Source organism: Ammospiza caudacuta, chromosome 1 (genome assembly GCF_027887145.1).
Source record: "Ammospiza caudacuta isolate bAmmCau1 chromosome 1, bAmmCau1.pri, whole genome shotgun sequence".
NCBI classification, from domain to species: Eukaryota; Metazoa; Chordata; class Aves; order Passeriformes; family Passerellidae; genus Ammospiza; species Ammospiza caudacuta.
In genome coordinates this window covers 131,479,312-131,505,482 of record NC_080593.1, presented here as the reverse complement: position 1 = coordinate 131,505,482, position 26,171 = coordinate 131,479,312, and the positions used below count along the sequence as shown (strand labels likewise).

Here is a 26,171-nt window from a genome sequence, read left to right as displayed (position 1 = left end):
CTTTTTCATTTCCAGGACTTCCACTGCCCCGACAGTACGGTGTTCAGCGTCGGCCCGGCGGGGACGGCCTGCGGCGAGGGGCCGAGCGCCGTGCCCTGCTGGGACCTGCTGTGGGAGCCGGGTGCGGCGGGGGCGTCCCTGGGGGACGGGGACAGGCGCCTGGTGCTGGCCTTGGGCAGCGCGGGCAGCCGGCAGCTGTGGAGCCTCCCGGCCGTGGTGAGCGCGGAGCTGGCGAGGCAGAGCGTGGCGGTGCCCACGGGCGCACGCGCCGAAGGCGGATTCTGCACCAGGTACTGGGCACTCTCCAACAGCCAACTTGGCTTGCTGCTGTCAGGCCTCAGCTAGTCAGAAACCATAAGAGAGTAATGCAAAAGTCAAAGTAACACATGCCCCCCATATATGAAGACAAGTCTTGCTTTAATTTAAAAATTGCTGTCTTCTGATGGTTTTGATGCCTTTATTGTAATTGGTTTAGTTGTACAATTTTTAGAATATATGGCCTGATATTTTTTCTGTGCACGCAAATAAGAGCATGAAAAGCTTATATTGGGGAATTAGGGTGTTTTTTTAATTTGTGAACAACAGTTTAAGAGTTCAAGGACAGTGTGTAATAATACAATACAAAAATTTAGATTTTGTTTATAAAAGGTAGACATATATTTTTGTAAGCATAATAAGAAGATAAAGAAGAAAAGACAAAAGGGATGAAACTATTTTGAGATTACAGCAAGGAAAAATTTCAAGTTTTAAAACTTGAACTGTGCAGTTGTACATTCTTATTCTTATTTACAAACTTACAGAACCAGCTAGTTAAAAATAGCAATCCAGTGACTTGTCAGATGAGCAGCTTAATTTCTTAAACATGATATATGAATCCATTCACGCTTATACTGGTACAAGCAAGAAACAATCTGCTGAAATTAGAGAAGCTACATCAGTATATATTACCAGAGATGTGATCTTTCTCTTCCCTGAAGTTCTTATTATTCAATATATTATTATATTGAATATATTATTATATTCAATATTATATTATTATTATATAATATAATATCACTATTCAATATAGTGATAATATTATATTAAATATAATAATATTTAATATAATATATATCCAATATATTATTATATTGAATATAATATTATCACTATATTGATTAGTGATATTATTCAAACCCTCACACAGTTCCTCTGCAGAGTCCAAGAGGTGTCATTTTGGATACTAAAGATACTCACATAGACTTCAGATTTTAAAAAAATTAATGGAAACAATAAGGGAAGGATTCGTTATCATTCTGCCACAAGAGAATCCCATATTCCTAATCAGATTTTCAGTCTTTGTATTTTTTAGTAGCACCATGAGGTTAAGGGTTTTTAGCAATAGCCGATAAATTTGCTCAAGAGAAAAAAAAAAGAATGTATGTTTATGCATGAAGATATTTTATATAGCTAATGAGTAGAACTAAATTCATTTTGGAAATCGATGTAGTGAGGATCCATAACAGTAACATTTAAAAGCAATAGCATTGTGGATCACTCCAGGGGAGCAGTCAGTTAGATTTGTTCAAGTACCTTTCATGTGTACCAGAGAAGTATCCATGCAAATTCTTCTGGAAAATTCGAAAGATATATGTTGGAAATTTGGACCTACAATCTCATGTTTTTAATTTAATATAAATCTCTGCAGGCTAGGGCTCTCATCTTGTAGACACACATGTTCAGTTTAACTCATGAGTACTCTCCATGAAGCAATTTCTTCTCTCATGTTTTTTAGGCTGTTTCCATGTGTTTTTCTGTTGGAGACGTACTTATTTGATGTAGATAAATATCTATGGACTTGGAACTTGATGATAAAGAATCTTTGAATGTTTTTAATTGTTCAGGGTAATAATATGTAAAGATTTCACCCAAAACAGGCATAATCCAAAATATCTGCTTTTGTTTTAGAGCTATAGCACTGATTTACCAAGAGCATCTTGGCGTGACGTACCTAACACTTACAGAAGATCCTAGTCCTCGTATCATCATCCACAATAGGTGCTCCATTCCATTGCTTTTAAAAGAGAATTTCAAAGGTAGGTACAATGCCATAATTAGAAACAGTGCACTGTTGTAGTATAATATATCTTACTGTATCTCCAGTCCAAAATGGAGTTCAGTGGGTGTTTGGGTTATACCAAGAACTTGATGCCCTCATGAAGGTCTGCCTCAAAGTGAGAGACTCTGGAAGCTGTTGGAGCTAATTGTGAGGTCAGGAGTGTGAACTTAAATATTTGTCTCTGGGCTTTTGGGTCTCCCTGCTTCCAGCTGTCAAGGTGACCCAGCTGTAGGAAATCTATAGGCAGTAGAGTTTTGCTGACATCAATTCAATCCCATGGAACATTTCTATTCTCTCAGATTTGCAAATGTAACAAAATATATTGTCAAAAGTCTGGTTAGATTAAGTTAATGTAATGATCAGTGGAATATTATTTCTGTGGAATTTTATTAAATAGAAAGAGAAAAGGAAAAAACCCAAACATATAATACTCTAAGTGATAGAAAAGCAAGTGATAGAAAAGCAAAATAATTTTATTTATTAGGAATATTTCAGACAGAAACTTTCTTTTTTGTGCAGGCATAGATGAGTTTTGATTTCATATAGGTTTTAGAAGGCTCTGATCTTGTATATTTTATAACATTTCAGATACACCCAAGTTTGAAGTTTTCTGTAGAAAGATTCCAGCTGAATGTTCAGTTCATCATGAACTTTACCATCAAATCTCCAACTATCCAGACTGCAAAACAAGAGATTTATTGCCCAGTATTCTCCTGAAAGTGGTGTCATCTGATGAATCAGTAAATGAATGGAGTGATGTTGTGGACATCAACCACCAAGGAACACAAGTAAATCATTATACATTGCTTCCTAATTCGCACCATAAATGGTTGTCTTTCTGACCTGCACAGTGCATTGTTCCTCTGCAATAAATGTATCTTTTCTGTTGGTTTAAGAGGTTTTATTTATCTCCTGGGAACTCTCCTGCCTAGCTAAGCCCCTTCCTGTGGAAGTTTTAGAGCGCAGATTATCTTCTTTACTGTCTCTTTTTTAAAATAGATAAATTGAACGTAGAGGCTTTTTTTTTTCACTTTTTAATCAACCTGGTGTTGCCTAGAAAAATCAGTCTTGAAAATCTCTGGACTCTGTAAGCAAAGAATGCCACAGGATCCAGGAAAATTTGGTGACCTAATTATCACAGGATAATTATCTTAATATCTTGTAGGAATTGTCACAGTCATTCTCCCACTGTGTCTTTACAGAAGCTACTCATGTCTTTCTAAAACAAAACAACCCCTCCCTTTTCTTGCCTTCTGTTATTTTTCTCTGGATCTTGAGGTAAATGAAAGCTTCCTTGACTGGAGTAATTCTTTTTGATGGGAACATTTTCCATCTTTGAAGTCATTAGTTTACATGGAATCAACATAAACTGCTTGGCTCTTTGAAAGAAATACTAGTTTCAGATGTTTTCCCTGGGCACAAATCACAAAATGCTCTTGATTATTGAGTGTTATGTTATATAGCAAGTAGTTCAGTTCCATTCAGCAAGCCAGTCAAGCAATGCAGGGTTTCGAATTTCCGTCATTAATGTTATGCCAGACCAGGGTTCTTTATAAGTATCTGGCTTCTAGAAGGAATTAGATGCTAAGACAACATTTGGGGGTCATTGTCTACTTGAACAGCTCTCCAAAAAAGTACAGCCTTCTGTTATTGAAGTTTTAGGATGTACATGTTGAAAATTTTCCCAGGATTTCTGTCTTTCTCTTTGAAAACTACAAAAATAAGTGAATAAGTAATATACTAATAGTGTCACATACAGTTCAGTTCAGGTTGTGAAATAACTGGGATTTAAAGGATCTTAAGTAATTTGTATTTTTTCTATGTGATCACAGATAGATACTTCTTTTTCTATTAGAAAGTAAATTTAAAATTACCTAAAACTAATACCTTAATAAATATTGAAGTATTTATCATCAGAATCATCTGAAATTGGAATTTAAAATGACCAGTCTTCAAGATCAGTGGAGGTTTTTTAAGAATAATTAGAGTTTTGAAAATTCTGTACATGTCCTTTTTTCTCCAATTCCATGTAAGACTGTGAATCTCTTCCAGACAAGCAAAGGATTAAAACTGACATGTCAAAAGTAGAAATTTTCTTATATTTAATTGTCAGAAGAATAAGAAATTTTATTAATGAAATTTAATTGTCTGTACAAGGTTATTATGAATAGCCTAACAATCAGTTTAAGTGCTGATCCTACTAAACTTGCAATTGTTTTTGCTTCTGGTGACTTCTTAACAGCAGTAAAGATTCTTCAAGACAAGTAGCTGTTTGTTTTACCTGTGCTAGCCCAATATCTTTGTGTTATTTCTCCAATTTGCGTTCTATTATATTACAGCTTCTGTCATTGCAATCTGGTAAACAGTTGTCTTGATAGTATCCTTACAAGAAAAGAGAAGCCAGCTTGCTCTAACAAGGGCTGCTGTGAATTTTCCAAACCTTTAAAAGATCTTAATCTTTTGTGTTCTGGAGAAACACAAAACTTGGAAATATTGCAGAATTAAGCTCCAAAAGCAGTACATCACTTCTCTAAGTAGGATATTCCTAAAGACAACTTGTCCAGAATGAAAGTTTGTACACCTGTAAGCAAGACATAAACCTGTTGTCAAATTCTCATTTTCCCCGCCTTTTTAGTTGTTTTATGCTTTCCAATAGATTTTTGCCATTTTCTCATGCTGGCATCTTGCCTGTGAAGGTGTTCTCACAAACCAGTTTAAATGGCTTAATAATGTTTTCAGTCTTGAGTTGCTAATGCAAGTTTTCATGGATCCAAAATGTTAATTACTTTTCAGTCTTCATGTGTTTTAGATGATGCTATCAGCCATTCATCCACCCAGCTCTGAGCTAGGGCATAGCAACACAATGCTAGTTTAGGATTTGTTTTCTAGAGGAGAAAGTGGCATTTTTTAGAGCTCCAGGAAAATACCTATCTGTTTGATCCAAAATCACAAATTAAAATTTCCTCTTTATTCTTCTCATATAAACTCCACCCTCCCCAGCACATCTTGTTTTCTTTCTGGAGAAGTGTCTTATTAAAATGTATTCACTTATGCAGTTGAATGATGAGATGCAAATTTCATCTCCCTGAATAACTGAAATATTTAAAGCATCAGAGCAGTTATTTTCTGAATCACTGAAATCTGACTTTTTTCCTAAATAGTATCCTGATTTGAATAAAAGAACTCAACCAGAAGGCATTAATAACATTAAATTCATTTATGACATTAAAAATATTGATTTTGTTTACATTCCATGTGTTTTTAACCCTCTCTTTTAGATTGTGTTCTTAACTGGCTTTGGCTGTGTTTATGTGGACATCACCCATCACTGTGGAACAATAGTCATAACCTTGGCCCCAGAGGGAAGAGCAGGACCTGATGGTATCAACCTCAACAGGTACATGAAGCACATAAAAGATTATTAAAAGCATTGCTGGGAGCTCAGTCAGCTTTCTAAGTGTTAACTGACTTAGAAACTTTAACCTAACTGTTTGTTTTGTTTAATACTGCTGCATGTTCTGTAGCATATGTTTACACCATATGGCTTTGTATATCACAGTTAAAAAGTCTGACATCAAAAGTCATATCACTTTAGGGTAAACATTAGATGACTGGTACAAAAGGAGGACCTGAGTTGTTAATTTAAAAAAAAATACCTTTTCCATAGTAATTAATTTTGAGTGTGTTCATCAGTTTAAAATTTGTTTAGCCAAGTCCTGCCATCTGTAATCTTACAAGCTCCCAAAGATTTAGTATGCAAGAGCTGTAGAAATAGCCTTACAGTTAGTAATTAATCATGCTTGATTATAACACCCTTCTTTAGAAGATTTCCCCACTTCCATCGTACACCACAATCTGGTCCTCAGCTTCATTCAAGTGCAATGATAATGCTACTTATTTCTGCAAAATGTTTGGCCTCCAGCAATCCTGTTACAATTAGAGTGGAATTTGTTGTACTTTTTTTATTTGCATTGTATTAAGTATTAATCCCCAAGCAGCTGGTACCTGATAGTCCATTTGCTGGTTAAACTTGGCAATGGGCAGTTTACATTGCAGGGAGAGGCCCTCAATGCCATCAGTACAGAAATACTGCAGTGGCTTCATTGGAGGGCACTCACTGTGTGTGATGTGAAATGATTGTAATAGTACCTTCAGTGAAACATCTGAGGCTGTACATGAAGCTTCAGAAAATTGTATCTGTGGTGTGTTTTAATATCTGTTTCTGTAAAATATAATAGGGAATTACTGTGTAGATAGAGATGTTCCTATCCAAACTATCCTGTTGAATGATAAAAAAGACAACCCTGGTATAGGTATATACTGTCCTCTTTCTTAGAAGACCTCCTGGGTGGTAGTCACTGTGGTGATTAAGGTTGCCAAATCCCAGTAATGTTAGCAGGACTTGCACAATGAGTTTCCCACATATTATAGAGCAAGCAAGATGCCAGGTGAGCTCAAAAGACAGGAACTAATAAAACTTCTTTTCCCTCCTGTCTAGAAGTCAAGAGCAGATCCTGTCACTGAAAATGTTCATCGCTCAGTTGAGTCTTGCTGCATTTGATGATATTACAAACCACAAAGTGTCATCTGAGCTCCTGCGTCTCACAGCAGACAATGTTTTCCTCTACATGGCCCCAGCCCCCAGCTCCCTGTCACAGGAGTTCCAGCAGGACTCTGTGGAAGGCCTCCCACAGTTTCATAGTCTCCAAGTGTATTGTGAAGACTTGCAACTGGACAATCAGTTGTACAACAAATCAAATTTCCATTTTGCAGTCCTGCTGTGCCAAGAAGAGAAAACTGAAACCACGCAGTGGTCAAGAATGAACAACCTCATTGTTTGTAACAAAGATTTGGGAAGCTATAAGGAAAACTGCTTTATTAAACTCTGCATTGCTTTTTCCAAGGAAGAGAATTCCATGTTTCACGTGAATGACTTCAGCTTTGAGCTCAAACCAGCTAGGCTGTATGTGGAAGACACCTTTGTTTACTACATCAAGACTTTGTTTGATACATATCTTCCAGAAAACAAAACTGCTTGTAAATCCATCAGTGCTTCAGATACTATGCTGATGGTGTCTGAACAAGTGAGAGAGCACGCAAGAGCTTTAGTCAAGCCAGTGAAGCTCAGAAGATTAAAAATACAACCTGTTAATCTCCTTGTCAGTATTCATGCTTCATTGAAACTGTATATAGCCTCAGACCACACCCCTCTCTCCTTCTCTGTGTTTGAGCGAGGACCCATCTTCACCACAGCCAGGCAGCTTGTGCACGCCCTGGCCATGCATTATGCTGCTGGAGCCCTTTTCAGAGCAGGTCAGTGCTTTTCCTTAACGAGCAACATTTTCCTTGGCTACCAGGATTCTGTGGCTGTGGCTCAAGATGAGTACCCTGGATGTTAGCAGTACACTTTTTGTTCTCCTTAGACACTGTTTGATAACCATACTTTCAGACACCATTCAGGTCCTGTCATGCAACAGAAGGGAAATAAAATAGCTGAGCAGACACCAGTGAAGATTTGCAACATTGTGCTAAACATTAGCCAGCCACCTGAAGGCTTGAGCCACCTGAAACCTTTAAAACAGCGTTAAAATGTGTTCTAGCTGGCTTAGGTTTTGTCATTTTTATTATAGCACTAGTCAGAATCAACCCACATTCCTTACATAAACTCACCAAAACACCGTTTAATCAAATTATTCAGCATGTTGCTCTGCCTTCAGAAGTAAATTATAGGCCTGAATGTTGTTTTGTTGTTAAAACTCCTTTTGGCTGCAGTTTATGATTAGGAATCTGTCTTTCTTCATACAGCCTTCAATCTAAACTGGCACACAGATGTTTGTTATCCTTTGATCCAAGAACTATGAATTTTGCTGTTAGTAACTTTTTCCTATATAGGATCAATAGCAAGCAGTTAGTCTTTTTAAGTTATCAGGTACATTTTGTTTTCCATAAATACTAATGTAGAAGTAATGAAATCTGGTCCCTGATGAGTCTTGGTGCAGCACAAGATTTGTGCCTGAGACAGAAAACTCGTCCATGATCACACAGAAGTAACATATTCCACACTGAAACATGGGATTTATTTTCCTGCCATACTAATAGTCAGATTTTCTGAGATCCTAATGCTTCCATTTGGACTGGAAGCATAGCTGCAACCTGACATTTCTGTGCACCCTTTTCAAACTGTACACGTGCATTTAATCTATTTATAGATGCTGACATTGTGTTTCACTGTGTGCATGCCTGACTTGCACTGCTGATTGTGACAACAGTGTGCACAGTTGTGCACCAGAACAGTGTGCCAGTTCATTATTTTCTTGCAATATTATGCTTGTAAAATTTCCATGTTTTTTTCTTTCTGCTACTTGTTTGGATTTGTTGTGTAGTTAAATCTCATAGTACAGAAGGGCAGATCTAGTTGCTTGGTAATTAAGAGTGAAACTGTGGCCAAATATGGTCCACAGTGTAAATGCTTCTCCCCCATCACTTGCTCTGGGATCAGTGATGTGTCTGAAATCAAGCAGATTTAAGTATTAAGAACTGAAGTTTGCTTTGGTGGAACTTCTCTTCAGGAAAATACATATGCATATATACTTAACTCCCACTGAAAGTACTAAAACTAAAATGTATTGTTTGAAAGGTGTCACCATGATTAAAATGGTGAATTGTGCTGATTAATGTTTGGTTTAGCAATGAAAATGGTTTATACTGAAGACTTTGTGACACTTGTCAAAAGAGCTGACTGTGTCAACAAAGTAAAAAAAGGAAGGAAAAAATCAAGCAAAAAGCTTTATATGATCTGCAAACCCTGAGTTTTTTCTCACCATTAGCACAGTTGGTCTCTTATGGAAGAGGACCTTGTGCTCCTGCATTTTAACTACATTAATCTGGAATAGGGGTTGTTCAACCCCCTTCTGCTCATGCATAAATCAGTGGTGGTATCTGCATAGCCAGCCTGCCCTTACAGCCATACCTTATACTCAGGGATATGCACTCTTTGGCCCTTAGCTGTGTGCAGGACCACTGCTGACCTGTGGGAGGGAGCAGGATTTGCCCCAAAGCTTGCTGAAGGGGGTGCATCAGGTTGCCCTCTGTGTTGCAAAGGAGTGGTCAGAATCTATTAAAGCCATGGGTGGGACTGGAGAACTCTGTTCAAATATGCTGATTAGCATTGCTTATCCCAAATCAGCCAAACCTGCAATGGAAATCTCCTATTATTTTCTAATTAAGTTGTCCCCTGTATGAAAGTGAATAAAATTATATTCAAAAATATCATTGGTACAACATCTAACCCTAGAATTCTATAAAGAAAATTCAGTGGCTCTCTGCTAATACAGTGATATTCATTTCATGTTAGTGGATACAATTACTCTGCATAAGTGGGAAATGGTAACCTGACATGATACTGTATTCTACAAAGTAAAATGCCACACAGAGCTTGTGAATTGAAGGGTTGTTCCTGGTTCCTCATTCTCCTATTCCTGACTTAATCCCAGGCCTTCTTCCCTGGGTTGGGTGATCCAAGCTGGCAGTGAGGAGCCATTGGGTTTGCTCTGAGCATTGGCCAAGGAGAGTCACCCTTGCTGCAGGTTGTACATTATTCCCATACACTTTCCCAGGGTGAGCATGATCCACCCAGAGCTTCTCAAACCTGAGAGGCAGGGACAGATTACAACAAGACATCCCTGGTGTACCAGGCAACCCCTCAGTTTTGTGTTTAACTGTTTTCATTCCTGGTTTTTTTCTGTTTTACATTGCTGAAATGCTGGCTGGCCCAGCAGGAGAGTGGAGTTGGAGTCCCCCATGTCCCAGGCTGGTGGTGCCTGCTGGGGATGTTGCAGGGCACCAAGGCACTAAGCTGCAGTGTCCTGTAGCCACTTGCCATCACACCACCATGTAGGACAAGGAATGTCAAGAATATCTGGGAGGAAGAAAAGGCTGTAAGGAATTATTGCAATAATATCAGAAAAAGCAGAAAGAACATCTCTCCCATCTATACACACCTCCCCCACCCCTCCAGCCTTTCAGCACTTCACACAGTGGCAAAGATAATTTATTAAAAATGCTGCAGTGAGGGAATTGCAGACCCAACGTGGAGTTCTGGCTTCCCATGGTCCTGGCAGGAAGGGACTGCCAGGGGATGCTCCTTTCCAGGACAGCAGGGCCACAATGTGTGTTGCTCCTCTTGTTCACTGCATTGCCAGTAGCACTTGGGTTTTGTTTTTGTAGTCCATCCCACCCTCTCTCTTATGTCCACTCTGGTTCCTGCTTTTCATGACAAGTACTGGAGTTCTCAACCTGCCAGAGCTGAAATGTGGGACAGATTCAACAAGAATAATAGACTTTCCAGGAGCTTAGAATGATAGTATGAGATTAATTCATTTCATATGAGTAACCTTTTCTCTTCTGTTTGGTTTCATGATTCAGCCTTCCACAGGAATGACTGGGAGGGGTTAAAAGAAAACAAGAAAAGCATCTGGATAGCAGGAGTTTTCAATGATGAGATGGGAATGAGGAGGGCAGAGCACAGATCAAGGGCCCTCATGGGAGAGCAGGAGGCCAGTCTGTCCATGCTTCAGTCTCCTGGCCCTGTCACACCTTGTGCACTCTGACAGTGCCAGCTGACATTCGTGGTACCAGGGCTCAAAGACCAAACAGTTCCTGTTTCACATTTATTGCCATTTCTGAATTGCTCTCTCTGGGCTGCCAAAAAAAGAGTTATGCAGCACTGTTTCCCTAATAAATCTGCTGCCTACCAGCCTGAGAAAGACAAGACCTGCAAATAGCTTTCCAGCAACAGATTGCTGCGTGCTCAGCCATCCAGCAAGCTGCTGGCAACCCTGCGTTTATATAGGAAACCAGATCTGCAGATACTTCTCCTGGGATATGCATAAGGAATACTCCCCTATGAGTAACCTAATCAGCATGTAGATGTCATTGCTGTTTACACAACTGTACTGAGCAGAAGACATTTGTCTGGCTTTCACTGCGCTCTGAAAGAAAATGATCAGCTTGGAAGGGTTGGGGTGGATTTAAAATAACTTCTTAAGCACTTGTCAAAAATCTGCATCCCTTTTCCTAACACTCCATCAAGCAATTGACCTGCACACTCCCGTAAAGCAGTACATTGTATCAGTGTAAACTCCCTGTCACAATTCTATCACATAAGGATGTGAAATCACAATGCTGCCTTATAGTGTCTAAAACCAACCCAAGCATCTGAGCTTGCAGTCCATTCCTCTGTAGCTGTGAGGCTCTTGCATCTGCCTCCCTCACACACTTTTAGCAGAAATACGGGAAGCTCCTGGAAGGAAGTAATTCTAAAGCTATTTGTGAGTTTGCCAAAAGGATTTCTTTGATTTACGAAGTATGAAACATTGCCATTTCTGAATTCATAGTGGATGAGTTATTTCCTGTGTTTTGCTCAAAGGAAGTTCATAATGCATTGAATTCTAGTGTGAAAAAGATAATTAAGGAATAACCTTTTCACAACTGCTGCTTCTGCAGTTTTTGCAGCTGTAACATGTGTCTTGTTTCTCCACACAGGCTGGGTTGTTGGATCGTTGGAAATTCTTGGAAGCCCAGCTAGTCTGGTGAGAAGCATAGGGAATGGCATAGCTGATTTCTTTAGGCTCCCCTATGAAGGACTGACCAGAGGCCCAGGAGCGTTTGTCAGTGGAGTTTCCAGAGGAACAACATCATTTGTAAAACACATTTCCAAAGGTAGAGCTTTCACTTTATTACTCCAACCGCAGCTTTGTTGTCATGCATTGTTAAACTTTTAAGCAGCAAAATCTGTCCATCCTTCAGTCTCCTGGCTCTGCCTTGTCTTGTGCTGCTCTGTGCTAGTTGAAATTCGGGGTACCAGGGCTCAAAAACCAAACAACTCCTGTTTAGCTAAGCTAAGAGTGTATATAACAAGCTCACATGCAATGTCTCATGTACTAAACAGATCACCACTTTACTGCAGTGCATGAGAATGTTTCAGAAACTTCAGAATTTTAAACCTCCCAGTGGGAAATAGATATTCACTCAGCAAGTATTTCATGTGATAACTGCAGAATTATAAAGGTGTTCTGCACTTCTGCTTGCCCTCAGAAATTCAACACTCGGCCACCTCATCATATTTATTATTAAAAAAAAAAAAAAAAAGAAGTAGATACAGTTGCCATAACTGTGTGAGTCCATGGATGGGATTTGACAGTGGGGCTGGCCTGCCATGGAACAGGAGGAGCTTTTCCCTTGCAAAGCCTGTACAAACAGTGCCATCGCGTGGCTCCAGCTGCTGCACAGACACAGCGCCTGCCCCGGCTCCGAGCCCCCGCTCCTGCCTCCCGCAGGTCTCGGCCTCACGGCTCCTTCTGTAAATATTTGTTTACCTTTCCATCACCCCCCTCTCCATTTAGATTGGCCTTCCACAAGTCAGAGAACTGGAGAAGGATGTTCAGATGAGTTTCTGTTCCCACCGACCAGGCAAACCTGGAGCAGGCTAATGTAAAAGGCGTGACACGGGCCATAGCAGCAGCATGGTGATGCTTAACAAATAGTAAAGCATGTTACACATGGGTGACTGTTCACTTGACTTGCTGCTCTGCTCATAAGCTCAGCATTGCAGTGAGGCATACAATGTCTCCGTGGTTTAAATTAAAGCATTTTGATCCAGACCCAAATGTATATCTCCATGCATTTAGGTACACTGACGTCAATTACCAATCTGGCAACAAGTCTTGCTCGGAATATGGATAGGCTGTCACTGGATGAGGAGCATTACAACAGGCAAGAAGAATGGAGAAGGCAGCTTCCAGAGAGCCTGGGAGAAGGACTGAGACAGGGGCTCTCTCGTTTAGGCATTAGCCTTCTAGGTAATGTACTATTAAATATCAAGTTAAGTGATAATACTGTTTTGTAATCTGCTCACTAGCCTTTTGTAACTGTGATTTATAATTTCAAATACTGGGGGTTTAGTGTCTTCTTGTGAAAAAGCCTCACAGTATGTATATTAGATACTGTTTATCAAGATTTTCTAACTTTTGTGTATGATTTTTGCTGATAAAATAATTGCAGATATAGAATAGGTTTGCACTTTGTGAAATAATATTTTCACTAGTACATGATGTAGATTTAAGTGGGAAAAAAAGAATAATTCTGCATCGGGCAGCGTGACTTGTAACTAATTCAACACGAAGACGTCATCATGCTGATGTTTACTTTCCAATGAATTATAGGATTGCCTTCTGAACCTGCTTGTTTTTGCAGCACTGTAGATATCAGAGATTCTTGGGTTTGTTTGAAAACCGCTTCAACTTAATGCAGATGTTAAGTAAGCTTTGATGAGGAATTCTACTTTTACAAAGAGACCCAGATCGTCCTGATTCAGTGTAATTTTATTCATCAAGCAGCCAAGTGGTTTGGTTAGAAGTGAAGATTACTCTCTCCATTTCAAAATAGCACCTAAAATTTTGAAAACTAACCCACAGTGGAAAAATTCTCTGCAAGAAGTTTTGCAGTAAGGGGCTGGATTTTCTAGGTTACTTTGACTTGTCACACAGCAAAGGAATGCAGAACTGTATTGTTTGGCAGAGTATGTATTAAACAGTATGAATCTCTTAGAGATCAAAGTGACCAAAAGCAGTCCAGTGCAAAAGGTTAGAAGAGCTGAAGCTTGAAAGGATTTGTCCTGTTTCCTAATCTTCAGTAGTGTACACAACTCCTAAATTTGCAACCGCAACCCTGAAAGCCCCAAAGAGGAAGTGGTAAAAATGTTACAGCTTCGGGTTAAGTTGCTGGGAATTATTTTAAGCAATAACATTAGATTATGTGAAGCACTGCCATTTGATAATGCCTGTAAACCGGCAAGCAAGTGTCCTGGGAGAAATGTGCATAAAGGAGAAATTCCATATATTAGTAGCCACTGTCCCAATAGTAAGCTGTTGCTGGTGTTGCAAATCAAAGGCAGTTTGGAGGAGGTTTTATTTTTCCCTCTTGTTTTATTGGGCTAAGGGCAGTCAGGTTGAGTTGCTGGATGAAAGATTATACTTTTAGAAGCACTGTGTCAGCCTGGTGTGTATGTGTTGGTGAAATGGCTTGGTGATCTTGGCTCAATTATTAATTAAACATCAAGGTAACATGGTGTCTATATCTCCTTCACTGACACACCAGAGCCCTTCAGAGCTAAAAACATCAGCTGTACAGCCTGAAGTAAAGAGCAAAACTTTGTAGCTTTGGCTGTATCAAGGCAAAGTTTTTTGCTGTTCAGGAAAGCTGGGAACTCCTCACATACATGCACAAATACGCCATTCCTGCACCTCCCCGCACACAAGGATTCCGTGGTTTGCAGCAGTACACCCGAGTTAAAAGCAAAACAAATAATAGAGCTAGAATTCCAGTGTCCCTGATTTCCTAAGAAATCAGACTTCATGTTAGAAACCTAGAGCTTCATATTAGCATTTAAACAGTGCTCCTCCACAAGCTAGGGTCTTGTTATTATTCCCGCTGTTATTGTTTAGCGATCGCTCCCTGCTAACTCCCTCTTTTCTTAGCAGTGGAGTCAGTGAAGTACACAGATAAATAGCTACAGTTACTCTAAAGCTGGATGTGACAAGTATGGAACTTCAATAAGGGAGAAATCAGAAATATTCCACTTACTTTGTATCAGTTTTTTTAATTAAACTTTATTTTTAAAAAGCATGTTTCCTCTGTATAGGCAGCAGCATTCATATAAATTGTGTCAAGACCTAAATTATGAATAGACCTATGTTTCAATTTCTACAAACATGTCAGAAAGCTGCTGCTGTTCTGTCTTTAGTGTAAAGAATATTGTGGCTTCCCAAAAAAAAAACCCAAAAAACCAAAAAACAGTCATAGTTGAAGGGATGGTACCACTGTGCTGCTTTTTTTTCCCAGCGCATACAGAATAAACGTGAACATGCTTACTCTAAAAACACTTACGTTTATTTATACACAACAAAGTGAAGCTGCAGTTTTTTTCCTTTGCAAGGATGAAAAGCTTGATGAGCACAGAAATGCAGAGAGCACGACTATTTGAAGCCGTAATTTCTGTGACTTTCTAATTGTAAAGTTGAAGAGTGTGAAGGAGATTGCTACGATGGTCACAGCACACTCGTGTTGTAAGCCGTCTGACCCATGCAGGCAGCTAAAACAATGGCAAATGTAGATTTTGTGCCTAGGTGAAGTCATGTTAGTCTTCAGTTCATCGGTGTGTAGTGGTCTCTACCCAGAAAGTAGAGGTGCCTTTCTGATTTTTGTGAAAATCTGGCTCACGGTGGCCCCGATTCAGCAGAGCACTTAAGCATGTGCTTAAGAGCTTTGCTGAACTGGGGCCAAAATCATGTACTCTCGTCTCCTCCTCCGTGCAAGTTGTTCCCTGTGGTACATTCTTAAGTGCTTTGTCCTGTCTCATTTTAAATGACTCAAGCACTGTCAGGGTGTTGTTTGATTTGATTGTTATCTTTGGCCAGCTGTTGTCTTCTTTTCTAATTTGGGGGAGATTTCTGGGTCATTTTAGTAATACTTGTGTGTGAAAAGAAGCAACAGCTTATGATAGGTGTGTTTTTTCCTTTTATATGTTTAGGCAAAAATGCAATGAAACTTTTGGTAAAATATTTAGATGATTGACCCCTCACTGAGGAACTATCTTTTGCATTTTGTGTGACAGGGTCAAACTTAAAATATTAACTTTTAAGCATGTAAAAGAGACTATTGAAACTATCGGCTGTATTTTCAACTGCTTGTCCTAGTGAAAAATACTACACTGAAGTGGCTGCCTTTAGGAAGTTGAGCATGTCTAAATAACCAAAAAGATGACAACTATTCAAAAAGCTATTTTTTACAATGGCAGAAGTGCTCAGCATTTAAGTTACTCCTTTGTGCTTTTGGGGAAGTGAATTGACTCATATTGCCTGACAGTGTAACTATCCTGGTAGAGAAGGCAAAGCCTGGGTTTCAGAAGCTCAGATTTTTGTTATTACAGGTGGTGGTAGCTGTTCTTGCTGTACACTCTCACTGAGTCAGGGCCACTCTATATTTGCCTATCTACAACACAAGATAGCACAAGCCAGTGCTAATCCTGAAATTGTGTGCTATTCCACACACTAACTATGCAACTACATCAGTTCATGGCAACAGGTGCTTTTTTCCTTGAGCTGTATTTTTATGTGATGTTTGCTGTGATGAAATTATGCTTCAGCCCTGGTTTTGGTGTGAAACACTTGAGGCAGTCCTGAAAGACAACAGAGAGAAGGAAGCAAAATGGCTTCAGCTTGGGCAGCTTCCAGCCTCATGGCAAAGCATGGCCAGTTTCTCTTAGTGGGGGATTTTTTCCAATTATGTCTTGCTCTGAAAGCATTTGTCACAAGCAATCTGATGTTTGGCAAGGTCCGTAAGCTGTGCTACGTTCACCAAACTTTGTCAGTCTGCACACGAACCAGTTGCTGCCCGTAATCAAATTCTTCTTGAAGTAATCCAGTGATATACTCTGAACTATCTGAATTTTGTAGCTATCAAAGTAACTTTTTTTATTGTTACTGAGCAACATGTATTAACCAGAGTGCACCCCATCTGATGTTTAGCAGATGTTATGTTGTTGCTGGAACCTCTTTGGTCCAGTAATGGAAGAATATGTTTTTGTTTTGTTGCTTTGGTGTTTAATTTTATTGAGGTTTTCTTTATACATGCATAATCTGTGTGTGCATATGTGGACATGCATATAAAATCAAATGCTTAGGGCAAGGAAAAAAAAGGAAAAACGGAGAATGGTTTCATTTAATTAAAAAAATACTGGTCAAGGGACATTTTACAGGGAAAGGACAGGGACAGCAGTAGGACACCATGTGAGAGAGAACGACAGTGGGAAGGGAGGAACCACTACATGTGGTTCCATGCTGTGCTTTCCTGATACCCCACTGAAATCTGGCGGGGAGAGACTTTCTGTGGTAAGTCCATCCCTCATGGTGCTCCTGCCAAGAACTCTGTTAGAACACAAGAAGCCACAGGGGCACAGGAAGATGTGCTTTGCACAGTTTCTGGGTGAGGAGTGCCCTGAGCCTCACGTGTGTGTCACCACTCTCTCGCTGCTGCTGGGTTTTGAGGTTGCTCAGGCTTTGGTCTGTGTCTGCTTCCTTTGCTCACACATGCTGCACACAGGAAAGGAGCTGCACAGATCTGGATTCCCCACACAAGGGTGGTAGGACCAGCCACTCCTCAGTGAAAGGAGTAAGGTTTAGTTTATTTTGTGATTGTGGGCATGGCCACGGTACATAAATGAGTTATGGCAGTGAGTTGCAATTCAAGATAAGGAATTACAGAGAAAGAGAAGATCATTTGGTATATTTTTTTTGCAGGTAGAACAACAAGACTTGCAAAAGGATTTGAGATACAAAAGGGCAATGTCTTCACAGAGAAGTTCAGAGCATGCATAAAATGCCAGAATAACAGAAAGTGTGAAATTACTAAAAAGTGGCTAATTAAGCTATAGATTATTTGGGGCATTACATAAATATTCTTATATAACACAGTCACAGTAGTTTCCATTCTGTTTCCTTGTCCTTGGAGCCTAATTCTAGCTGAGGAGTGCCTGGAGCATACCACAGGTCCTTTGCAGTAGGCTCTTATTATTACCTTATAACTTTGTTCAAGTATATTGCAGTAAATAATTTACTAGTGCTAGGACTTAGGTGGATTACATTTTATAAGGCAATAACTTCTGTTCTGAAAGTGCAGTTGTTGTGGATGACCTCAATAGATAGGGTGAAGGAGGTCACAGGATAGTATAATATTGTAACTTAGGACTACACCAAGTATTGTTTTATGCCTTCAAATGCATCCCAATTGCACAAAAGACTGGACAAACAATCCCAATTGTCTAATGTGGTGTTGAGATTTTATTTTAATCAAGCAGCAGGAACAGCTGGCAAGTAGTAATGAATTGAAAATTGTATCATTTCAATAGCATGGCATTAAGGAAAAAGCTTTGTGGCCTTTGTGGTACAAAAGGTGAATGTTCAGCTGCACACTCAGCTTCAGTGAGTGACCTCAATTAAAACCAGGCATCACTTCAAAGACAGACCAGCATTTTCTGTGGAAATACTATACATTTGTCAAAAAGCTAGTGCTACAGATTCTGGGAGAATTCTCTCTAAGAGGAGAGGAAGGCATTTATGGGGGATGCAAGTTTCCTGAATTCCTGATCGATAGTATCCCAGGGACAAGGATCTGGGGAAATGTGTGCTACTTCTCATCCTCTTCTTTTCTTTGGACAGTGACTGTGCACAAATACTATATTAGTTCTTGTTGTTTAAAGTCAGCAATTTCTTTATTTATCCAGTGACAGTAACTAAAACCATCTGAAGACCAGTTAGCAGCTCACTGCCTAGTGCACGTCACGCTGGTAAACACATGGGGCCAAATACCTCGGTTGCGATTGTCCAAATCTGTGGAATTATGCCTGGATTTCCTTCCACTTACAAAGCAGGACTTTCAAAGATGTCTAGGTTGAGGTGAAAATGCCTAGTAACCAGAGTGACACTCAATCCTACTCCTCAAATAATTGTTTTATCTTGGTATTTGTAGCTGCAGGTGCAAACTGAGACCTGACCAAGAAGCCTCAGACTTGCTTTTCACTGAGCAAAGCACCTCAGGTCGGGAAGACTGCTGTGGCTTTGTCCAATCCTTGTACCCATAGCTATCTCCAAATAGCTTATCTATCAAAATTACAACAACTAGAGACATGTCTGTGGTTAAGTGGCTAGCATAAACTCAAGATCAAAGAAATGTACCACCTCAGATACCTGTTTACATTTAGGAAGATTTAAGTTGAAGTTCTCTGTTGATACTAAAAGCTGGGAAGGTCACTATGTCACTTGTAAAAGTTTGACCCATGCACATTAAAGTAAAATATGATGGTTTTCACAAAAAAAGTAACAAAAAGTCTCAAAGTCTAATTCTGCTAATCTTAGTCATATATCAAAAGTTGCATTAGCTTATGAACATTTCTGGCAGTGGAAGAGGATATAAAAATGATGTATTGAATACAAACAGTTTTTATTCTCATGAAGTCAATCTTGCACTTACGTGAAAATCTCATTTCCATAGCAGCTCTAGCTGTCTAAAACTGGAGGATTTTATTCCTAGCCCAGCATTTTCAGAATACTCATTATGACACAGAATGAGCCAAACTAACTTAATTCAGCAGAAGCATTTAGCATTAGTAGTCAAAAGAGGAAAACATACTGTAAGGTTAGGTGATCTAAATGTTAAAAAAAAAAAGGTTAGATCTTAACTGAAGCTAAGATAGTGTTTACCTAATTGGTCAAATGCTAAATAGCTGTATAAGAATGGGGTACAGTCTTGAATCCAACCAATATTCAGGTCCAGTAGTAAGATTTCCTCTTATTCCAGAATATTTATCTTCACCACTTACTGGAGACTCTTGTTTTTTCAGGTGCAATTGCTGGGATTGTGGATCAGCCGATGCGGAATTTTCAGCGGGTATCTGAGGCCCAAGCTTCTGCTGGGCATAAAGCCAGAGGGGTCATCTCGGGTGTGGGGAAGGGAATCATGGGCGTCTTCACAAAGCCCATTGGAGGGGCAGCTGAGCTCGTCTCCCAGACAGGTTACGGTGAGTTTCATATTTCCAACACCTCCATTTAAATTTTAAAATGTTATTCAGATACAACCTGCTATGTCTTATTTATCCAGCTCAGTATTGTGTGACTTAGAGAAAGGTTTAGAAATGCCACGGCTAAGTAGTTACAAATGCTCTGCTGCTTTTCTGAAACGCCATAGTGTTGTGCTTCTCTCTTGTGTTACTGATCAGCGATGCACAGCCACAGAAACAGAGAATGCAGAAAGCATGAAGTAATTCTTGGAATACAGTAGAATTAGTTACAGAAACATATGTGCTTGAAAAATAGTTTTTGACATAAAAGGATTAGAGCAACACTATCTCCAATTAGAGCATTATTTTGAGATTGCTTTGTTATGGCAGGGAAAGAGTTGGGCTATCTCTAACACAAAGAGTGAGTTAGGGAGAGGGAGAAAGAAGTGAGTCCTGTAGTAGGAGCATCCCCTTTAAACTGGAGCTTCACGAGAAGACAGTCCTGTTTTCAGATACATGGTTAACCTTAGAGCAACCAGAGGTGAGGTTTCCAGCGGGAATGGCACTGGTGCTAAATCCTTTCAAATTGATGGGAACAATTCTGGACAAACAAAAAGTGTAAAAGATAAAAATATCAAAATACACTAATTTAATTGTCTCCAGTATCAATAAATCACTTTCAGCTTGAATATTTAAGAAGAAATGGTAGATGGAGGGAGTCAGGGGAAAGAAGCAGGATACTGATAGAAGGACAATGTGTCAATAATTCCACCTCACTAATTATACCAGAAAAAACTTGAATATTTATGCCTTTAATCACTAGCAACATTTATGCATGTGTTAACTAAAATACAAGTAGTTCTCATAGAGCTTAAGGTTAGGATGCTTCCCACAACACCCACAGCTCATTCCATCTAGTAAAAGAAATAATGAAACAATTATAAGAATTCTTTCAAATCAACTTTATCTTGTTTGTATAATCATAAATAATAGCTGTTCTCCTGAATTGTACCCCCCATAGGTGTAAAACCCATATTACCATATTAGCAAAATCAGAAGGCTTTTTCTGTTGTTGGCTGTCTCCGTGTTGGCTTTGCTGCCCAGGACATTATTATTTCTAGTTTTAATTCTGCTGCTGTTTTTATCAAGAAACTCATAGTAGTAGAGGGACACTTTTCATTGCAGATATGGTACTATGGTATATAAGACATCATGTTTTCCATGACCATGACAAAAAGAGTTAGCCAGGAAAAAACATAAAACTATATCAATAGTTGACAGTGCGTGAGAGGAAAATACACAAGAGTTCAAGTAACTCTTACCCACAACTGGATTAGAAGTGGGACTGTGTCTCTTGGGGGAGACCAAGGGGTGGAGGACCACACAGAAATAAACACATGTTCTCTCTGTCTCCATCTGTAAATAACATTTTCACTCACATAATGCTGAGAACCTTGGTAAGCCAACTGTTACAATTGAGATGCTGCTTTTAAGTATTACCATCAACATGTGTGCTAAAAATTAAAGGGTTTTTTTTCATTGCTGATGTTTTGTTTAAATTATTATCCATTGTGTAAGAGGGAATCTAAGTTATTGACACCCTTATGCCTTTGGAATGCTTAGACAAAAGAAAACCTCTTAATTTATTTGTAAAGAAGTACATTTGTAAAAGAGTAACTTTGCACCAAACCATGTAACACTAGTGCTTGCTGCATAACCTACTCCACGTCTGTCATGTAAAAATTTTTAAAACTAGTTAATTTATGAATTTTTTTTGCATCCCACACATTCTTTCTGGTGACCATACCTCATCATTGAATGTTTACAGGCCATCTAAAATCATACATACTGTACCATCTTCAGCTCTGGAGAGTCTCTTAAGAAACCTGCTTAACTGCTGCTTGTAGTCTCCATTCTGTGCTGGCACTAAGAAGAATTCACAATAAGCCAGATGCCCCAGGAGATCTCATAAATGTACATGGATCTGTGTTTAACAGCTGGATTAAGTAACTGAACATTTAAATGCAGTATCTAGGCAAACTTGCCTTCTAATTTGTACCAATGGTGACACGTATATGAAAGTATTTGAATATTAAGCAAGAAAGTTAACAATGGTCTTGATTTTTTTCTACATAAATCCTAAGTGATGTGTCTGATCCTGCTCTGAAGGGATGGCTCTCAGGAGTGTTATGCTTCTCTTGATTGCAAGTGTAGAGCTGATTCACGGAACACACAGTGGGGCTTTTTTGTTTCTTGCTAAAGCGAGATCATGGGGGTTAAGTGCACAACTCTTGCATTGTAATATTTAATGAATTATCTTCACTACAGCTTCCAGAGATGTGACATCATTTTGGATCTGCACTATTTTATGAACTGCTTTAAACAGATGACATCACTGCAACACGTAACTGCGTTGTAGAAACAACCACTAAAAAACCTGAATTCTCTCACCCGCAGGTATTTTGCATGGAGCTGGACTTTCTCAGCTTCCCAAGCAGCGCTCTCATCCAAATGATCAACATGTTGAGCAGGCTCCAAACAGCCACGTCAAATATGTCTGGTAACATTATTTAGACAATTGCTCATTTTTACATCCACATTGTTTATTAATAGCTCCTGGCCTCTGGTCAAGTTAACAGGAAAGGCTTCCCTTGCAAAGGCTGAGTTATGGCAGTTTGTTTAGGAACACTAAACACAAAGGTAGTGCATAGAAACCCAATCTGCAAATGATGGGCTGCTGATCTGCATCCAGCTTTGAAACTACAGAGCTGATCTTTATTTAATAGTATTCAGTGAGTTCTTACTTATTTTATCATTGCACTGAGCCCAAGAAAAACACTGCACATCTCCAGAAACAGCTGTTAGTGAAGATAGTTTTATTTTCTGCACTGAATTTCTGAGCCACTTCTCAGGGTAATTTTTCTATTATCAAGGAAATAGGATGGGAAATAGGCTAACCTAGCACAGATATTAGGCCAATTCTGTGGTGAGTGATTGAGGGGTTTTGATAAGTAACAATTTCACATTCATTCTTTAAATCTGAAGTCTTAGATCTTTCAGTAATGGAGTTTTGGAGTACACTCCCTGGCTTATTTTACATCCATATGTGATAGCTACAGGCTTAAGTAAAAACAGAGATCAGAATAAGTCCTGGAGGATCCAATGCTCTAACTAGTTCTTTTTTTGTCTTTTATTTGTCCTTTTTTAACCTGATAATGCAGGAAAATGCTGCAATCTCTGGGAAGGCCAGAGGTTCATATGGCCTTAGATGTCATGATTGTGAGCGGATCGGGCCAGCAGCATGAAGGCTGCTTGCTGCTCACCTCAGAGGTGCTCTTTGTCGTGAGCATCAGTGAAGACACACAGCAGCAGGCCTTCCCCGTGACTGAAATCGATTGTCTGGAAGATGATCAGCAAAAAGATCTGCTGAAGGTGCAGCTAAAACAACAGAGAGTGCCTTCTGACTTGGAGGTAAAGACTTGAGTACCTTTTCCATTCAATGACGAAGTTACACTGATGCTGGTGCTTTTGGCAGTGGGAATACTCACCTCTGGGCTGGGAGGCCAGAGGCTGAAGTGCCAGACCAGGAGATTTGCCTCTTCTAGTTGGCTGTGATTCCTTTTGGGTGAATGTGTCTCCTCCCTTCTGTTCTCTTATTGATTGTGATGTACCATATGTATGACAGAAATTTTCTGAGGGAGAAAGTAGAGGAAGTCTGAGTTCTTGGTAAGTGTCACCTCTTTTCTGAAAAGGTTCTCATGGCTACATATGCATGAGGTGAACACTGTTTGGCAAGTCAGCATTGCACCCTGTGCCTACAAAGTCCCAGCAAAAGCAGTTCCTTTTATTCTTCTGGGAATTCTGTTAGCAGTTCAGTGGTGCTGGTGCTCCTTTCAGTGTGCTTTTATCTTGTCTCTTCTAGCACAGTGGTCTTATTTGGCTGTATTTACTTCCTTAGATCATCCTTCTTCTGCAAATGCTAGCTTTAAATTGGATTAGTCCCTCTCTGAGATTGGATGCACCAAGTGTTTGCCAGTAAGAGCATAAAGGCTTCATCTTCATGTTGAAAGATGTCTAAGCTATTGAATACTGAGGTCTTTTGGATTAATTATCTTCTTTTAATGGCAGAAGAATGTTATATTTTTACACTTTTGGGAAACAATGTTTATTGTATTAAATTCTCAAGTAGAGTCATATGAGAGAGCATTTCAAAAACGAACATGCATGTCCCAGTTTTTATAAAAGTATGCCAGGTAGTTTATAGTTTTCTGCTATACCAGAAATTTCTGTTTCAAATATAAAAAAAGAACACATAAAAGCCCTGAAGTATAAGGTGTGACAAAAAGTAGGAGCACCTTCAGTAAAATCCTAACTTTGCTGAAGTCAGTGAAGAGTTTTGCTGTTGATTTCAGCAAGGACTTCATCTGTGTCGTGACAGCACTTGAGTATTTTTGTAAAAGCTTTCTTTAGTGCTGAATTCTCTATTTATATTTATTGTCTTTCCACTAACCTCAGTCTCACAGAGAACTGTTGACTGAAGTTGCCTTCTCTCACCACAAAGCTACATGAGGGATTACTTAAATTGTGAAGCAAATGAGCAAAGCTCAGCTTTTTTTGTCCCTGAGTGCTGAGTGGTTGGTGGAGGCACACATCAGACTGTCAGAGTCCAGACTGTCCTGCTCAGTCCAGAGCTAGTGACCTGGAGGGAAGAAGAAGAAAAATCACTTTCCTAAGGCACTGGATACACTCACCCTATCCTAATCCTAACTTTAGCACCAGCCCAGATCTTTTTTTATTGGATTGGAGTGTTGTCTTTGCATCTGGTTTTCCGAGGGGTAGGGAGAAGGCTGCTGCTGTGGGGGAAGGGCAGCTTGCTGCAAGTGGGTGATGAAGGGTGCAGAGGGTCTGCCTGGTTGGCAGAAGGGAAGGCGAGGGACAGGGAGCCTAATTCTGGTCCCCACAGCTGCTACAGCTGGGAATGTGTAGGATTTATGGGCAAATGGGGCCCCTGAATGCACAGAGCAACCCTGCATGGCAAATGCAGAGTCTAATGTTCCCACACGCGTGCGTGCATAACATCCTCCTTTGGAGGTACTGGACCAAATACATAATTTTTTTTTCTGAAGTTATGGGTGGAAATATGGGAGTCTTACTCAAATGGTGAAGCAATGCAGCTCTAGGAGCTGTAAGCCTTGAGCCCAGCATCTCTTTTGCTGATGCAGCCTCTTGAGAACACAGTGAAAATGTATGGGAAAAGTGCCTGTGTCCCAGGTGGAGCCAAGTCAGTGATGGCAAGACAGCAAAAGTTGAGTGATGTTGTACAAAACAGACCTGGCAAAACATTCCTTCAGAATACAGATACTGATACTGAAATTCTTGTAAAAATTTAAAGAAATGTGCTGTGAGGAAGAGCAGTTGAAAGAAATAGAGAATAAAATATTTTTAATTTTTTTATGTTAAGGCAGCTAAGGCAGCTACACAATGAAAGATTCCAAAAAGCTTCATATACAGTTTTAGTAATTACATAGAGTGTTTTGTAATTAATATTTGTTGGTTTTTTAGTGGATTGGGAGATCTCATACTTGGTGATTTCCTTTCTGCAGCTGAATTTGTGGTCTGGGTGTCACATGCAGCACTGGTGCTGATGGGAGCCAGAGCTTCCATTCAGCTTCCTGACAAGAGCTTCTACAAAGTCTTCAGATGTGATTAGGAGAAGGAACCTTAGGAGGAACAAGTTGTAACTTGAAGATGAGCAGCTCTAAGCTGCAGAGTGATGCCTAAATAGGCACAACTCCTCAGTATTAAAATAGTAGGCCATTGTGTTACAGTGAAGGTGTCCTCAGCTGAAGTGTCTGTGCATGATAGCATTTGCAAAGATGGCCTCAATTTTTAGCTGGAAAATGCCCAGTCAGGTGAACCAGATTGTTATTTTGAGTTTAGCAAAACAGAACTAATGTTACCAATAAGTTATGTCTATTTTTCTGATTAGTTTAGTCAAAGATACTAGGAATAATACAAGAAATTGAAACATTTAATTTCAAGGCTATAAAAATTGACTTTTTTGCATTACCGCTCACAAAAACAATTGCCAAAAGTTTTGTTTCAGCTCTGCCCAAAACAGTTTCTCTCATTCCCTCTCCTCAACTTCTTGGAACAGTTAAGAAACAAAACGTGAGTTATTCTACAGCTGTAATCACCAGAGATGTTATAGAGCATATTTTGACTCCTTCAGCAATAGGTTTGCCTGATGCCTTGTTCGCCTCCACAAGATATAAGTTAATCCATCTGGACAGGAATAGCCTGGATGGATTCTTAAAAACTCTGGCACTGACAAGTTTGTTATTGAAAGGGAAGCATTAATTGTATTTGGATTGTCTTCCAAAGTAATTGAGACACTGCTTGTTTCCAGACAGATGTCAAACTCAAAAGTCCTGCTATTCCAGCTGCTCTTGGTATAGCTCA

At 39.5% G+C, this 26,171-nt stretch overlaps 1 protein-coding gene across 1 annotated transcript in view; it reads left to right on the top strand.

Annotated features, from left to right (window-relative positions):
• The window catches only part of VPS13B (vacuolar protein sorting 13 homolog B), a 429,435-nt gene that overhangs the window by 398,735 nt on the left and 4,529 nt on the right, over positions 1 to 26,171 (top strand). The window contains exons 52-61 of the mRNA XM_058820123.1: positions 16 to 290; positions 1,948 to 2,075; positions 2,687 to 2,886; positions 5,377 to 5,495; positions 6,597 to 7,411; positions 11,642 to 11,818; positions 12,787 to 12,957; positions 19,554 to 19,730; positions 22,167 to 22,269; positions 22,931 to 23,180. Coding sequence (XP_058676106.1) covers positions 16 to 290; positions 1,948 to 2,075; positions 2,687 to 2,886; positions 5,377 to 5,495; positions 6,597 to 7,411; positions 11,642 to 11,818; positions 12,787 to 12,957; positions 19,554 to 19,730; positions 22,167 to 22,269; positions 22,931 to 23,180 — 2,415 coding nt within the window. The remainder of the gene's footprint in view (positions 1 to 15; positions 291 to 1,947; positions 2,076 to 2,686; positions 2,887 to 5,376; positions 5,496 to 6,596; positions 7,412 to 11,641; positions 11,819 to 12,786; positions 12,958 to 19,553; positions 19,731 to 22,166; positions 22,270 to 22,930; positions 23,181 to 26,171) is intronic.